This window comes from Gavialis gangeticus, unplaced genomic scaffold (assembly GCF_001723915.1).
Source record: "Gavialis gangeticus isolate Ggan-Ray unplaced genomic scaffold, GavGan_comp1, whole genome shotgun sequence".
Taxonomy (NCBI): domain Eukaryota; kingdom Metazoa; phylum Chordata; order Crocodylia; family Gavialidae; genus Gavialis; species Gavialis gangeticus.
In genome coordinates this window covers 49,038,412-49,055,311 of record NW_017728994.1, presented here as the reverse complement: position 1 = coordinate 49,055,311, position 16,900 = coordinate 49,038,412, and the positions used below count along the sequence as shown (strand labels likewise).

The following is a 16,900-nucleotide window of genomic DNA, read 5'->3' as shown; positions in this document are numbered from 1 at the left end:
AGCATGCTAATAGTGCATACTTCATATTGAGGTGAAATAGTTCAAAATTCCAGTGAGAAATGTATTTACCTGGTATCTTTCCTAGTATGTAAAGATATAATAGTAGTTTGTGTGTGAAAAGGATCACAGAAACACAACAAGAATTTTGGAATCAATATCCTATGTTGATTATTTAACTAGCATATGGATTAAAATGTGTTATTTTACTAAGCATACATATAACTGTCTATGAATAACCCTCTGAAATGCTTTACAAATGACTACATTAATGTGACAAAGAAATTAAGGCCCTTGTTCTCTTTGATCAATGGGTTAAAAATTGAATGTGCTACTGTGTACTGGTGTACATCTGGAGTAACTGCATTGAAACTAGTGGCATGATCCCAGATTTGAACCAGCGTAACTCAGATGAGAATCTGGCTCACTGTGTCATTTGCCAGGTAAATCTAGAAGGTCTGATTCCAGAGCCTGGTTTCACTTTACCCCATTGCTGTTTTCTTCCAGTGTCAGGGACCTATGATACAACTATCCTGAATGCTGCCCTCCCCTCATACATGTGGTCCTCCACCCTGCCTGCAGGGACTTCCCTTGGTGGCTACCATAACAACATGGCCCAGAGCTCTTCCCTAATCAACGCCATGTCCCATTCTACAGGATCAGGTACAGTAACTTCATTCTAACCTTGTCCAGTCACACACGTGTGTGATCAAAATCTCCTCTCCTTTGTGATCTTGATAAAACAGAGCTTATGTGTAATGGTTTCAGAGGTTTCCCTTATGGTGTTAATTGTATGTTTTCAATAATGCTATTTCCTTGGGAACCATTCACTTTTAGACATTGGTAGCTGTGCCATCTGCCTGGATGTGCTGTGCCCCATAGTTAGGAGTCTTTCCCTTTCTTCTTCTGTTTGCAGTGTTTGGAGTCCCTAATAACCTGGCTCCCAGCAATCCCAGTCTGAATGCAGGGCTGAGCACATCCTCAACAGGTCAGATTTCTCTATTCTTCCCTCCTTCATTTCACAGAGACAAGAACATGAACATGAAATACATAATGAAATGATGTCTTGGTCAATCTCCCTCCATGCCAGTCCTGATTGCAGTCAAACCAGCAAGCATGTAGACCCAGAGTAACTCTCCTGCTGGCAGGCGAGTTACTCTGGATTTTACTTGTGGCACTGGCACAAGTATAGGAGTATATACTAGAAGGCAAGATTAATTATAAGATACGTAAGCTTTTGTAAGCAGCAGTTTACTTCATCACGTTATAAAGGGACTGCAGGAAGCAGAGCTTCTGAATAGAAAGCAGTGATTAGAATACAAAGATGTAGGGAAGGGGGAGAAAAAAAAAGGAGGTATTGCTAGGAGAGGTAAAGTAGGCAGCGGAGAAAAAAGCAAAGCAGTTAACCCATTGAGAAATATAGGGGTTATAAAAACTAATCCAGGTAATTAGTATCTGTAACATGTTAGTTGAAGGCAGGCAATATTGAAAATCTTGGAGATCTCTGAGGAAACATCATTTATTCAAATACTTCAGAAAGCATCTGTTAGGGCAATTTGTTTATTTCCGCACAACAAACCCTGGATCATACTCTGCAGAATAGTTTTGAGGTGACTCAAGTGATGGAGCTTCCACCACAGACATGCCTTTTCTCAAAGAATCTCTTTTTGCTCAATCCCATCCCATAACTTCCTTTTATGGAATACTAAACAATTATTTTACCTCTCATGATGTATCATTTCCTACATACTGTATGCGGCTATCATTAATTTTCTCATAGCCACGCTAGACCTATTCAGTGAATTTAATGCGTTTCCAAAAATAAACCCCTCTAGAGGTGTACAGGTAGCAGTAGGATTTCCTCATGTTCTGTGAGGTCGAAAGTGGTCTCCCATTATTTCTCCTGAGCCAAAAATGACATCCAGGACAACCAGAGCTGAGGAAGCAGGTGTGGAAGGGAAGGTAATAGGTCTGCAAAATTCTTATTGGAGAAGATGAACAGAGATGTGTGTGAAACATACAGCTGGACCGCTGAGCTCATTAGAATCTAAAGAGATCATCTCAGGCCAGGATGATACATCTATACCTTTGCTAGCAGAAGGCACTAGGATTGCTGTTATAGTCCTTAGTCCTGTTTTTATTTAGGAAAAAATACCACTTGCGATGTAGAGCTCCCAAATTCATTTCGAGATATTTTTCTTTTCAGTGTTTGGTGTTCAAAACAACCTGGTTCCACCCTCTGCAGCCATGACCCACAGTGCAACCACAGCCTCTACAGGTCAGCAACTTTTTAATCTTAGGGTGGCAAAGTCAGGTAACTCATCTGTGTTGCTTCCTTATGCAATGCATGTTCCTACGTCCTAGCTTCTCTTTTACGACCAAATAATTCACATCTGGGGGCTTTCCTATAAGATACAGTTTAAAGAACAGAAGGACAATGCAAGTATTGTCAGAATTACTGCTGTAAGTGAAATGCAGTTGGGATTAAATTGGGAAGGAAATATACTTGCATCTAATTTGTTTTATTAAAATTAATATGGACCCAAGTTCTTTTCATTGTGTTGTACAGTGTGCTGTGAAATAGCATTGGTTTGACTTTAGCCTTATGGTTATGGGATCTGACTTTTTGTACCCAATAAAAGAAGGACCCAAATCTTGCCCAGTCGTGATCACTGGAGAAGCCCTTACCCATATAAATTCTCCCATCCATGTTGCAAGAAAAAAGGGCTTCTCACACAGATACATATTGCAGGATCAAGTTTAAGGATGGTTTGGATGGGTATCCAAGGACCCTCTGCTGCCTTCATTCTGGGAATTAGACTTCAGCCCTCCTCTTTCAGCATCTGCAAATGTGCAGCTCTTCCAATGGCTAGAAGGATTTTAGTCTCTAATGATTTCTGTATTACAGTATATGGTGTGAAGAACAGTTCTTCCCAGAGCAATGCTGCAGCTACTACTGGTGTGGGTACTGCAACTGGTGAGTTGGTAACTCGTGGATGTCCAGGCTTGACTGTGAGAAGCTGGTGATTTCAGAGCCTGTTGTCCTTGCTCAGGCAGACCATGTTTCAAACTCTGTATGACAACAATAGCACATGGAATATTGTTAGGACAATTTGTTACTAACCAAACTGTCCACTAGATGCCACTCTTGCCATTCCAAAATGAAAACTCATGAGAAAGGAATTCAGCACTAGAAAGTCAGAGCCAGACCCCTGATGCTTCCTAGGACAGTTTGGCAACAGTGTCGCTCACTAGAATTATATCAGGGAAATTCAATAGAGCGGCAAGTTGCAAAACTGAGTCCAATATCTTTAACTTTAATGTTGTACTGGAAAATTTGCAGGCTTAGTTTTGTTCATCATTTTGCAACAATACCAGCCCCAAGCATGCAAAAAGTCATGAAGTTAGCTTAAAAATTGGTGACAGTAAATCATAGTCATGCTGAAAATGATGATGACAATGATATTGAGGGGTTTTTTATTTGTCTTCTAGCTGGTGAGGTTTCAGAGTTTGTATTTTGAGCTTTTTTTCCTATAGCTCCAGCACTAGACACTTGCCTTTGTTTAACAGAAGATGAGTTCTCATGTTATCATGGGTTTGTAAAAGAAATTTAAGAAAAAAAACAAAATACTGTGCAACTCACAGTCAAGTTGGTAACACCAATCGCTTCAGATTTATACCAGAATAACAGAGCAACATCAGGCCCAGTATCTTCAATGTTAATTTTGCAATACCTTTTCAAAATTCATCTTGTGTATCATTTTGTTTGGAAAAAGGGATGGGGATGAAGACCAAGCAGTCTGATAGATCTTCTTGCCTGTGAATAAATTATATGCTTGTTTCAAGCAGCATGTAGTACTTTCAGTAGTTGTTAGTATGCATAGAAAATCTGGGTTCTCAGTAGCACTCAGCACAAAAACTATTGCTCTTTAGCTAGCATAAAGACTGACTTCTCCAGAGTCTGCTGTTTATGGTAGCCTCAACCTCATCATCAAGGAAGACTTAGTTTTACCAAATAATTGTTTTACACCCATTGTATATATGCGTAAGCTCACTCAGTGTAAATGCAGTAACCTCCTTGTCCCTTCTCTCCCCATCCTAGCTGGCAGCAGGCTGAACTCCCAGAGTGATGACATTCTGCGCAAAGACTGCAAGTTCCTGCTCTTGGAGAAGGATAATATCCCTGCCAAGAAGGAGATGGAGCTCTTGATCATGACCAAGGACAGTGGGAAGGTCTTTACTGCTTCCAGCACTGGGCTCAATGGAGGTACATTTCCTACCAATCATTCCCTATGACATGCGTGTTCTGGGGGTCACAAATGAATGGTAGTTAATTACACAGATATAGTTACAAGGGTGGAACTCCAGCTGCCATGGCAGGTTCTGATGGACTGCGATATTATTAAACTCTCAGAGGAAAGGCTATGCCCAGGGAATTGGTGAAATCCTTGTCCCATAACCACAATGAACAAAATGCTAGTAAAGGTGCACTAGAGAATAATCCTTAATCCTGCCTGTGCAGTGAGAGGGACTCACTACCCAAAGTCCAGGTTGTATGCACATCAAAAGACTGCACATAGCCAAAGGGACAAATGTTAAATGTTATAGCCACAGACATTCCCACCACTTCATCCTTTAACCAAGAGAGGGTAGCTTCACATGTCAGGCACAAGGGGACAAAACTGGTTCTCCGTGCATTAAATCCCACCAAGAGCATTGCTGTGTATCACACAGCAAGCATCTTATAAGGCTCAGTGGCTAGATCCATGGCTGATGTAGATTTGAACAAGCCTGTGGAATTTAGTGAAGTTATTTCAGTTTTCTCAGGCTGAGGAATAGATTCTCTTTGACTTCTAATAAGGTGTATTTGACTCCTGTTTGGTATCCACCTAGGCTTCTTAGAAGACACCTTGAAGAAAGAAAAGCAAGGTGTTTCTTCTTCTTATGCTGCAGACTCCTACCTGAAATCTGAAGGAAATGGTAAGAGTCAGTCATTCTGACCAACCCCATGTTTGTATCATCACAAGTTCTTTGTACTGAGTGTGCCAGTCACCTCTTTGGTACCTCCTGCCACTGGGGACAGCCCGCCTGTTCTTTTCACCATACCTGCTCCATCTTTCCAAATCCCAACTGAATACATCTCTCCCCATTTGCTTCTGCCTGTTGATTCCTTACTCCTTCACTGTAGATTAGTTTTATGGCTGAATGCTTTAATCTGTGCACCAAAAAGAACCCATTCTGTGGTAATGTAAAATGGTAGAGCAAGTTACAAGCTGGGTGTGAGATGGACAGGAAATGGATCACCATGGTAAACCCATAACTGGAAGCCATTTCTTTGCCTATTAAAAAAGGAGCAATGTCAAAATATTACTAACACAAAGACAGTCTCACACTTGACCACTCTGCTTGTATGTTGGGCATTCATGCTCTCTTTGTTTGTCTTTAGACCTTAAACTCTTTGGAGCGAGAAGTAGAACTTTTTCTCTGCTTGGAAGTCACTAAGATCTTGTGGCTGCCATGGGAAAGACACTTGAAATAAATAAATAATAATAAGGACAACGATAGTAATAAAAGGTGCACTAGCTTGACATATACGACTCAGTCATTACACCACCACAGTGGACTAATACAGTGATGAATCGGCACTTTGGTGTGAAATGAGTCTGAATTAATTACATAGGTGGTGTTGATTGACTGTGATACAAATTGCAGACATCAAGAAAAAGTACTGGCAGAGAGGTGTAGAGGCATCCTCTTATCTCTTACAGCTTTGTTTTACTGCTTTTAACTGCTACATCATCTTCCTGTCCCAGCAAAATCTAAATTTCACTTGTTTTCCACACTCACTGAATGCTGGATGAAAACACCTTACATCCCTTTAACACTTACACCTGTTTTCAGATAAACCTATGTCCCTGCAATTAACAATGAGAATTAGGCTCTGTTTTGTTTCACCACATCCTGTCATTTACACTGTAACCTGCCTGCTGCCTTGCATTATTTTATTCTGGGATGGTGTTCTGCTGCATAGACTAATTATTGTTAAAATCTCTTTTGTTGTTGTACCAACAGGAGATCTAAAATCAGTGTCAACAAAGGACAAAGCAACCTATGCTGGTAAGTGGTGCTCTTAAGGTGCTTCAGTAGGAGGTAATGATGTACTTTAAATGGAAAAATAATTATCCTTTTGCAATATAAACAATGTGTAAGAAGGTGGCAATGCATGAGGGAAGGCATTCTCAGAAGGGTTATCTCACTGTTTTACACATAGTCTGCATGCCCCTGAAATATCTGGACCCATGCAATTCAGTCATGGGTCCAAGTCTGAATACTTGTGCTTCTTTAATGCTGGGCAAACTAGGTTGCTAGCAGTGCAGCTACTCAGTGCTACAATGGCAGTTTATTTTTCAGGCCCAGAAGTATAGGGGAAATTAGGATTTGCAAATTGAGGATCATGGTCAGTTGGCAGCAGACCTGCCACTTAGAAAAAACTGGGTTAAATCCTACTCCTATTGAAATTACTGGGAGTTTTGCATTGGGCTTCAACAGGACCAGAATTGTATCCCCTGTGTACAAACTGAAGTGTGTGTGTGTTTCTGTACATACACATATATGCTTTTGTGTGTGTGTGTGTGTATATACGTATACATGAATATATATACACTCAGATACACACACATCCACATCTTTCACATAACACTGCATCTAATGGACCTGACTGCTATCCTTATTCTCACATGAGTAACCACAATGAAGTTAACAGGTCATTGACTAATCTCGCTTTTGTCCCTTCCCTCTTCAGAAATACATGGTGATGGTGGAGGGGGAGGGATTGGAGCGGCTCCAGCCTGGTGTCCCTGTGGTTCCTGTTGTAGTTGGTGGAAGTGGCTCCTAGGTCTGCTCCTGGCCTGGTTGCTTCTCCTTGGATTGCTCTTTGGACTCATTGCATTGGGTAAGAGCAGGCCAGAAAATGAACTGGCATTCAGTGAGTGGATGGTTCAGTGCAGACAGGAGTAGTGATTGGTCCTGAACCAGAAGCCAAATCTAAATACTCCCAGGCTCCGTAGAGGAAGTTCACATCTGGATTGATAATGAGACTAAGGAGAATCTTGGGTCCAGCCCTGTAAGTGGTCAGAAGAGAGATCAGGAAGGGATGTGATAAAGGGGTGCTGACAGATAAAGGGTGATGACAGGATGTAATAATATACTTCACAAGGAACAGGAGGCATTTGATAATACTACAAACTGATCAGCTGAAATGCTTCTTTGCACAGAGTTCTGTTAGCCTGTGGAACCTACTGCCACAAGATTTCACTCAGGCCAGGAGATTAGCAGGATTAAATAAAAGATTGGGGAAAGATTTTGGCAATGGGAAGATCAACTGATATATTAGGCAGGATAAAAATAATGTCTAAAGAGATAAGCCTTCATGCTTCAGGGCATAAGCTTAGTCTGTGAGAGATGAGGACAGGAAGTTTCTTCTAGGGACAGACTATTCTATAGGTGTCCACAAGATCACTTATAGTATTCTCTGAAGCAGGTGGTGCTGCATCCTCTCTGAAATAGGGGTCTGGATCAGTCGAATCATATTTCACTGTGCAACATTCCCTTTTCCATCTTTCCCATCATTTTGGTTCCTGACTCAATCCAAATCCAAACCTTGCTGCTGGGGGCCCTACTGTCCATAAAAGTTAATTTTGTCACCTCCTATAAAGGACTGAACAGCATTTGATACAGGTTTAGCAGTGGGATACTCTGAGTCAGGCAGACTGTCCACATTGATGAGCCTTACTTTTAGATTTTCTTGGGTGTAGTAGGTGTGATTGCTTGCAATTTAGGCTCAGTGTATATTAGGAAATGATGCTGGCTTAGGTGTTCCATCCTGAGATGTGAAAAAAAATCACCCCCCATATCCAATTTAGCTAAGCTAGCGACCACTCCCTCCCCTCAGTTAGTCAAGCTGAAGACTGTAGGAGAACCTAGATTTTACATTGCCTGACTAACTTTTGGGAAAACTACAGACTGCCTTGCCTGCATTAGAACTGTACTTCATGTTAACTTGAGTTAAGAACACATCTTTAAGTGCAGACAGAAGTTCAGACTCTCAGTCTAACTCATGGTGCTTCACAGAAAATGCCGTGAGTTAGACCGATCCTATCTTCGCGACCCAACAGATTTTAGCTGTTGGGTTGGGAGGGTGGAGGATTGAGCTCCAATTTGGAGTTGATCCAGGGAGAGAGACTGCATCTCTGTAACCTCTTTCCCTAGCTCCACCCCCCACTCTTGGCTCCCAGTGCTGTCTCAGGATGGGAGGGGGAGAAGGCAGAGGAAGAAGGTCCATTCTGGGGTTTCCCCAGCCTGCGCTGGAGTTTGCGGGGAGGGTGGATTGGAGTCCCCCACCTCAGTGGCAGGGCAAGGGGTCTCCAGTCCACCTACCCTGCCCTCCAGCACAGACACAAGTTGCTCCACTCTGGAGCACCTTCATCTGAACCCTCATGTTCAGATTGTTGTGGGTCTGGGCCCTTCTAAAGCACTCTGCAGCTGTGCACTTGTGTTAGGTCATGGCTATCGAGTGCCTTCAGGGGCCAGATCGGGTGCAAATTGTCAGTTCTGCCTGCGCCTTGTGTTCTCAATGAAGACATAACCCTAAAGGGGAAGTGATTACTCAAGTCACAAAGGAAATCAGTGCCAGGAAACATAGGTCTGATTCCTGTGATCTTAGTACAGGGTCATTCTTCTCCTTAGAGGCTGACAGGCTGTACAGATGTCCTTTCAGTACAGTGGAATCCCTGTGGGAAAGTCAAATACACAGAGTGCCCCCCCTACAGTTATAGATATTTTGAATATGAATCTGCTGCTATACCTCCTCTTTAATGTGTTAATTTTACCTTTCAGCGGAAGAAGTGAGGAAGCTGAAAGCTCGTGTGGCAGCCCTGGAAGAAAGTAAATTGAGTTACATGACAGAAAATGCTATTTTGCAGTACAGGCAGGGGCTAGGTAAAAGCTCTGCTGAATATCAACATGGTCTTAATGATTTCATCTGGATGGCTGTGAAGGGTAGACTGGATGAAGAAAAGAAAAATGGTAAGAAGGGCAAGTGTCAATAACAAGAATCAGCTACTATGAGAGGGTTTGCCTAGAAATGAGGTGGTTCTCTGTTATCCACTGTCCAGACTGCTGTGGGGCTTCAGGTCACACTTAGGTAGTAAGGAATATAGAAAATTATGTTTTCAGATATATCTGCATTTGACAGTAGACATGGAGCTCATTCTTCTGTGTATATTACTGGGGAAGAGCTGGGTTCTGATCTCATGTTTGCCATTGCAAATTTGTAACTACATTGGCTTTGGTGGAAAGACTCCAGTTTACATTTGATCTGCCTGTATTATCTTTTCTCCATGCAGTCCTACCATTATCTCTCAAGTCGGGTTGCACTGACAAATGGAAACTCTTAAGCAGTATCATTCTTTTGTTTCAGAATTTCAAAACTGGCTATCTAAATAATTCAATAATTTCATTCACACACTCTGTTTCTACATACAGCTTGCACTGCCCATGCAACAGTCAGAGCATGCAAGTGCTACTGGTGCAACTTAGGAGACCATTTTTGAAAATGTGCCCCAGTAACTGCCTCTAATCAAATGGAAATATGTAGTATAGTCTTTATAATCCAGACAAAGCCAGGAAGCATGTCATCTTAGTTTGAACTGACTGAAACCTTCAAAGTGCAGCACAATATACTCACATTATGACACTCTATTGTGCGGAGTGTACTGCAAGCAAGTACAGGTCCCAAAATGAGGCCTATAATAGAGGCATTCAATCTACTGTAGAAAAAGAGGATGATTTCAAGGTGGTGGTAAAAGAAATTGTCCCATGTAATTCTGAATCAAGCTTACAGCACTGATAGAACTTTACATTTTTAAAGTACTGCATAAATAATAACTGCCTATTCCCCTGTGTTGAGGTCAATATTATTTTCCCCGACTTTTAAGTTGAAAAAAGCAAGATTTAGTTATGTGGCCAAGGTCATGAAAAAAGCTAGCATCAAGAACTGGGTTTGAACTCGGGGGCCTGAATTCTCCTTCCTCTTCCAAATGTGACTCCTGCAGATTTTCAAAGGAAACCATAGAATCAGGAATTAGCCTGGGAAGAACATAATTCCAAAATCACGCTCTGTCCATTAGACAGTGCTGCCCTCAGCCTCAAAATCAAGTCTGAAAATGCATTGCATCACAAGAGAGACAGAGTGTGACAAAGGGAATTTGTTTGTGTGGTGAAACCTAACAACTGTTTTATTTTCTGTTATAGGCTTCTGGAGAGGGGAACCTGGCCCAAAAGGTACTGGAATGTTGCATTTTTCTTCCTGTGTCCTCTATAATGAAGAATCCAGGACAGATGTTTTAAAATGCCAGGGGTGTCTACTAGTAGGAGGGGCGATTGCTTCCTGCATCCCCCTAGGAAGAGAAATTGAAAAGGGCTTTTCTGGAAATAGACTTACTTACTGTTGGAAGGCCAGGTTCTGTATTGTGCAGATGTGAAGTACCATGCACACCCAGCAATCCCACTGGTTTCACTGGGAGCTTAGAGTGTAACAAGGGAGCAAGAGTTCTTCCAGGATGAGCCATGGCTGGAAATACTTTACAAGTCTCTCATACTTCTGTTTTCTGTTTTTCTTAGGTGATATGGGAATGCAAGGTCCCAAAGGTGAGTCTAAATGACATGTTCTCCTCAGGCATGTTGACAATATGCAGCAGGGACAATAGCTTTGGAGATGCAAGGACACTATAGATTAGGAGAGGTAAGATATCACCTTTATGGGTGATATCTTTTATTGGACCAACTGCGTGGTTGAGATAAAGTTAGACAAGATTTCAAACACAAGGCATTCTTCATCAGGTCTGAGGGATTAAAAACGGTGTGTAGGGCTGTGAAATTAGAGAAGAGAGGGGTATCAGAGAAACAATTAATAGAAGGAAAAAAGCTTGATTAATGGGAGATTGAATAGTCAAAAAGGAAGAGGGTCCTTATCACCTGTGGTGTGAAGGAAGAATTTCAGTAATCAAATATATTATAGTATGCTGTGAAGTCAATATAATGTTCAGTCCAGCCAGCTGGATGCCAAGAACCAAGGACTGAAGTGATATATAGATTTGGAAGCTGGAAATGGCCTTTTGTCTCCAAAGAAGAGATTGGCATAGAGAGGCTGATGAAGTGGTGGGTAACACATTAAAATCTACGTGGGTCTCTGTTTTAAGCATGAGGCTGTCTTTACTTTTCAGACATAACTCCATGACAAAAACCCTTTAGAGCTTATTGTAGAGGGGGAATATTTCTTTGCATTCAGAAATATACTCATCTGTTTGAAAACCATCATAGAAATTGTACATTATCCAATGGAATCAGTGCGCTACTAAGGAGTATTGAGAGGAGGTTGATTTATCAGCAGCCAATTACTGCAAGGGTTAGACACCCCTATTCTTATGCGTAGAGTCTAACTAGTAAGGGGTGTAGAAGGGAACACGAGGATAGAGCCATTTTCACACTGATTGTCTATTTCTTTGTTGTAACAGGAGACCAAGGACTTCCTGGTATACCAGGTGGGTAAATTTGAACACGTCACTGATTCTGGGCTGTGCAGGGCTTCAGCTAACCAGCACATGCTATGACATTATAGGCTAATACTCCAAGGAGCCTGGGTTCAGGTCTTGTGTGACTGCAGACGCCTTATACTCCTCATAAGTACCTGATTAGTGACTGGGCATTGACAAACCAAAAGAGCCACTGTCCTGCAGTGCAGTGGCAGATTTTCAGAGCAGCTTCAGACTAGCTGATGCTTTTCTGAACACACACTTGCAAGTGCGTTTTTGGATCACTGGCATTGGCATACACATATGAAAGGTCAGGATGCCTGTATAAGCAGCTAAGGCAATTTTGCTTGTGAAAGTTTTGTTTGGGAAATTTCTGTCTTGACTGTTCAGTGACAATGCATGCCCACAAAATTGTGTGCACACAAGCAGAGGTTCCACTGAGTAAATACTGCCACTGTGTCAAATAAGTATGTCATTCTCACTTGTGTAGTGTGTAGATTTCAGACCCTTTTGTGTTGAATATTTAGAAATAGATTCTGGACAATATCCATGTCACTAACCATGATGTGACGCTACTGTGCAATAATGCTGGTTACTGCACAGTAATTTAGTAATTGGTTATGCAAGTACTAAATGACTGCACAGTAACCACTGTGCAGTCTGCCACTTGTATAGATGCAGCTACTATGCCTTAGTGTACATTTCTTTCCAGATACTTCAAAAGAGAGCCCCACTTATCAAGTAATGTATTTTTTAGCTCAACTCTCTAACTATTTGGTCTTCAGTTTCTTAGTCCTTTACTTTCATAACACCAACAGTCCACCAATGGTCCATATGTAAGGAAAGAAAGTGCAGTTTTAATGTGCTGTATTATGCTTATGTTAATTCCAGGTCTGATTGGACACCCAGGACCAGAGGGGCCAAAGGGACAGAAAGGCAGTGTGGGTAAGTGGCACTGACCTGTCTTTCCAGATAACTCTGAGTTTATCATCACTGAACCACAGTGGGAGGCTCATAAGTCCTCAAGCTGTATGTTGGAACACAGGACCTCCTGGGAGACGATTGTCTTCTTACATGGGGTGGAGGATACAGAAAAACTATAAGACAAGCAATTTGTTTTCTGTAGGTGAACCTGGCATGGAAGGACCCATAGGACAAAGAGGGCGAGAAGGGCTTCCAGGGCCTCGTGGGGAGCCTGGACCACCTGGATTTGGCGAGAAAGGAGACAGAGGTAGATGATCAAGTTGCCTGGAGTCCTCCTTTCCACTTTTAATTCTGTTTAGAAAAAACAATTCAGTAATCAATAATCAAGGGTTCTGGTAGTTCAGATCCAGGCTTCATTTTATCTGCTTAGACGGAACTGGGCTAAAAGGCCTTGATTTGTCTTAGATCTTCAGTGGACCAAACAGTTAGCTTTTTTCATAGAATCAAAAGTATTTTGAATATTGGTTACCTTATTTATTTTGATCTAATTCAAGATCTAAGATTTGAGGGAAATCAAATTCTGCTGCATTACAATGGAATTGTTTCAGGTTCTTTCTTACTGACTGGTTGCTAATTAATAATGGCATTGAGTAGGAATGCGATCAGAGCTATAATCCACAGTAGGTATTCATGATCTTGTTCTTTACTCTCCAGGTGCTGTTGGTGAGCCAGGACTTCCAGGGTCACCTGGTGCCCCAGGTTCTGTTGGTCCCAAAGGTAAATATAAGGATGGATGGAAAATGTCAATAGTGTGTGGACAAATGAAACGGTTATACTGATTGAAAAGGTAGAGGGAACTTACAACTGGAAACTATTCCATCGTAACTGGTTTACATGTCTATTCCATCCTTTAGCAAATGGAAGCCAAGCCGTAGTAATTTAGCTGATGTTTCATTCCCATGTAAGTTGCCCCAGTATAGCTTCATTTACTGTGGGAAAGGAGCAGACACATGAAATAGTCACAATGGACCAGCTCAGGAGCAGTAAGCCTTCCCCAGCTGCCATGCTTAGGAGAAGTGTCTTTCCATTTTTAAACCAGTATAATTGTTTCATAGCTAGAGTTTCATAAGGAAGTAGTCCTGGAAGACTGAGTAGGATCTGTGGAAGGATGGATTGAAAAAAAGTGGCCCTGGTGTTTTGAGTTGTGCTTCATTGCAAGGAGTAAATGAATGATCAGGCTTAGAACTGACTAGTTTGTTTGAGAAATTATGCAGTCTAAGTGTATAGTCTACTCACCTTTAAGGTTAAGCAGTTGTCCTTGCCTTTGAACCTTTGGCAACAATGGGACAAGACTCTGGCTGCCATATCAGTGCAATTCTAGACTTTAGTGGGAGTTGTACCTTGTAAGTGACTCATGAACAGCAGTTGCCAGGTGATCATGTGTTGGCAGATCCAAAGAGATCTGCTTTTTCCCATTGTAAGGCGACTTTAATATCTCATCTCATTCTTTTTATTTACAGGTATGACAGGTTCTCCAGGCCCACATGGTCCTCCAGGTGAGTGCTTCATTCTTCTTTTATAGTATCTCATAAAATATGGGAAATGTACAGGTAAATTGAGACCACCCTGCATGTCAGACATTTCCTTTTCATTAATATATGCTCAGTAATGAAACCCTCAATCCTGTTTCTCCTGTAGGTCCTCCAGGCCTCCAGGGATTTAGAGGTGAAGCAGGTCTCCCAGGTCCTAAAGGTAAGACACAGATTCCACATTCAGCCACACTGAGAAGTCATGGAGGCAGTAACATATATTGTGTTTCCATCACTGCCCAGAACAGCACACCTGACTAAGCAGTGGAGCCATATCTGTGAACTGTTCTGATGCTGGGGCTGGGCCAGGCCAAGGATAATAGAAAAAAAGAATAGGAGGAAGAATACACTTGGGGGTGGGGGTGGATACCCTGCATGTGCTATAGAGTAGTGGATGACAGTTTAGATTAGATGAAACAGCAAAGGAGATTTCAATGGATGGCTGAATGCTGCAGTATTGAATGAGAAGATCACAGTGTCTCCCATATCAGAGCCTCTGCACCATCCCATCCTGCTCTGAAGTGCATGAAGTTGTCTCTAAAAAGTAATGAAGGACAGAGATGTTTTCCTTTGTTCAGTAGAAACATTTAAAGCTTGTCTTGTATATCTTTTAGGTGACAAAGGAGCTGCAGGACCACCTGGACCCAAAGGTATGTCAGTCAATTAAATTACCTTTGTCAATACTTCCTTTTTTTTAAGATCCTTTTTGAGTATTTCTTTTGGATCCCCCTAAAGGCTGAAGGAACTGGGCTTAGTTAGGGGGATCCAAAAAGGATGGAGCCAAGGTTCAAATTACATTCCAACTCTGGGGTGGGGGTCTGCAGCGGTGGTGGTCAGAAGCTGGTAGAAGCTGCCACCGCCACCTGAAGTGTGAGGTGGGCTGGGGAAAGGGAGGGGGAGAGCTCTCATCTCTTATGGGGGAGTGCTTGCCTCTTATGTGGAGGCTCAGCCCTCCCCCTAGCTTCCCCGTAATTCAAACCCTGAATGGAGCTGGACTGTTCTCAGTGGTGGCAAATGACAGGACAAGGAGCAGTGATCTCAAATTGTGGCAAGGGAAGTTGAGGTTAGATATTAGGGGAAAAATTATTTCACAAAAAGAGTACTGAAGCATTGGAACAGGTCACCCAGAGAGGTAGTGGAAGCTCCATCCTTGGAGGTTTTTAAGACTTGTCTAGACAAAGTCTTGGCTGGGATGACATAGTTGGGGCTTGTCCTGCTTTGAGCAGGGGGTTGGACTAGATGTTTTCCTGAGGTCCCTTCCAATGTTCATTTTCTATTATTATGTAATGCCAGAGTGGCCTCTCTTTTGATGTTTTGTCCACATGTTCTCTACTTTGACAGTAACATTTTACAATGAAACAATTATATAACATCCTTTGTCCCTTGTGTTTGTTTTAGGTGATCAAGGTGAAAAAGGTCCTCGTGGTCTGACAGGTGAGTCTAGAAACACTTCTTTTCCAAAATCTTGAAATTAGCATGTAAAATATGGAAACAAAGTAAGCAATTGGTAAAAAGTGCATTTGATAGTATGAGATGACCACTGAACTCAATTCGTCTTTAAAAGAGATGATAGTGTCATTCCTGGACTTATTTTTGCTCAGGTTTGCCAAACTGAATTGCATTAGTGATTCATATGATTCCAGTATATACTTGGTAGTGAGTCTTACTGATTGCTTCAGAGAGGTTCACACACAAAACACTCAGCTCATTTGTACATATTGCAAAAATAATCCTTCCTAATACCCATAAGCAGCCTCTTGGTATCCTGAACATCCTGTTGTTGCTGCCTTTAGCTTGCAGATGAAAAAATCTTGCTGAGACTCATTAAGTGCCATCTCATTATTATTTTTTATTCATCTTAATTTAATTTGCTTACAGGTGAACAAGGAGCCAGAGGATTTCCTGGTTCTGCAGGAGAACCAGGAGCTAAAGGTTCAGTAGGTAAATAACAAAGAAGTGCTGCAATATTTCTGAAGATCACATATGGGAGTTGATGTTGTTCCATTCATATAGAGTCCATTTCGGCAAAGACTGGCTAGGAAATGACAGTGGAGTGGAATTGTACTGAATATGTTGCCAGATATTTACTACATTCATGAAAGTGCTTCTTTATAATTTTGTGAACCCTCAGTGAGTCCAGCCAAGGACCTATTCACCTACAATATAATAGAAAGCCATAGACTGGTGGATAGTAGTAGTCTGTTTAGTAAAGAGTTGGGAATACTATGGTGCTCTTCCAGGAATTCCTCATGTATTCTTATCTCTTTTTAGGTCCTGTTGGTCCTGATGGACTCCAAGGCCCAAGAGGTAGGCTACTGTTTTTTCATTTTCCTCCCCATTGCACCTCCTCAGAGACAAAAGATCAGCTACATCTTAACTTGAAGGCAGTTTGAGAGGAAGATTGGGGTTTGTTTCATGACCTTGAACCCTAGCCTCTCAGAATAACAGGGCAAGAATGTGCCATCAGACATTACTAAGTCTGTCTCCCAGTTCTCCATCAGTGTGACTTCACCTGGGTGGGCCAGGTATGACCAAGACACTCAAGAGTAGGCAACGGGGTACTGCCAAATGCCTCTTGTGTGAACATGAGATCAGGCACATTCTTCTTAGAGACCCTCCCATCCCATCCAACACTTGCTCTTTTAAAATACTTTGAGGGCAGGCCTTGGTCACATCTGGTGTCTCTACCAAAAGTTTCTTGGGTGTAAGTTTTGTCCTCTTTATGGGATACCTACCATGTAGAGAGCTCACAGCTGTGATTACTACAGTTTTTGCAGCACCTCTAGGAAAGGAAGTAGG

At 41.9% G+C, this 16,900-nt stretch overlaps 1 protein-coding gene across 2 annotated transcripts in view; it reads left to right on the top strand.

The window, feature by feature from the left end:
• Window positions 1–16,900, top strand: part of COL17A1 (collagen type XVII alpha 1 chain) — a 64,276-nt gene that overhangs the window by 20,668 nt on the left and 26,708 nt on the right. For both annotated transcript variants that reach the window (XM_019502770.1, XM_019502769.1), the window contains 21 exons: window positions 505–660; window positions 914–985; window positions 2,204–2,275; window positions 2,906–2,974; window positions 4,100–4,264; window positions 4,891–4,977; window positions 6,070–6,114; window positions 6,800–6,949; window positions 8,893–9,081; window positions 10,309–10,338; window positions 10,678–10,704; window positions 11,571–11,597; window positions 12,480–12,533; window positions 12,715–12,819; window positions 13,227–13,289; window positions 14,033–14,068; window positions 14,211–14,264; window positions 14,716–14,751; window positions 15,500–15,535; window positions 15,980–16,042; window positions 16,373–16,408. In XM_019502770.1, the coding sequence (XP_019358315.1) occupies window positions 505–660; window positions 914–985; window positions 2,204–2,275; window positions 2,906–2,974; window positions 4,100–4,264; window positions 4,891–4,977; window positions 6,070–6,114; window positions 6,800–6,949; window positions 8,893–9,081; window positions 10,309–10,338; window positions 10,678–10,704; window positions 11,571–11,597; window positions 12,480–12,533; window positions 12,715–12,819; window positions 13,227–13,289; window positions 14,033–14,068; window positions 14,211–14,264; window positions 14,716–14,751; window positions 15,500–15,535; window positions 15,980–16,042; window positions 16,373–16,408 (1,572 nt within the window). The remainder of the gene's footprint in view (window positions 1–504; window positions 661–913; window positions 986–2,203; window positions 2,276–2,905; window positions 2,975–4,099; window positions 4,265–4,890; window positions 4,978–6,069; window positions 6,115–6,799; window positions 6,950–8,892; window positions 9,082–10,308; window positions 10,339–10,677; window positions 10,705–11,570; window positions 11,598–12,479; window positions 12,534–12,714; window positions 12,820–13,226; window positions 13,290–14,032; window positions 14,069–14,210; window positions 14,265–14,715; window positions 14,752–15,499; window positions 15,536–15,979; window positions 16,043–16,372; window positions 16,409–16,900) is intronic.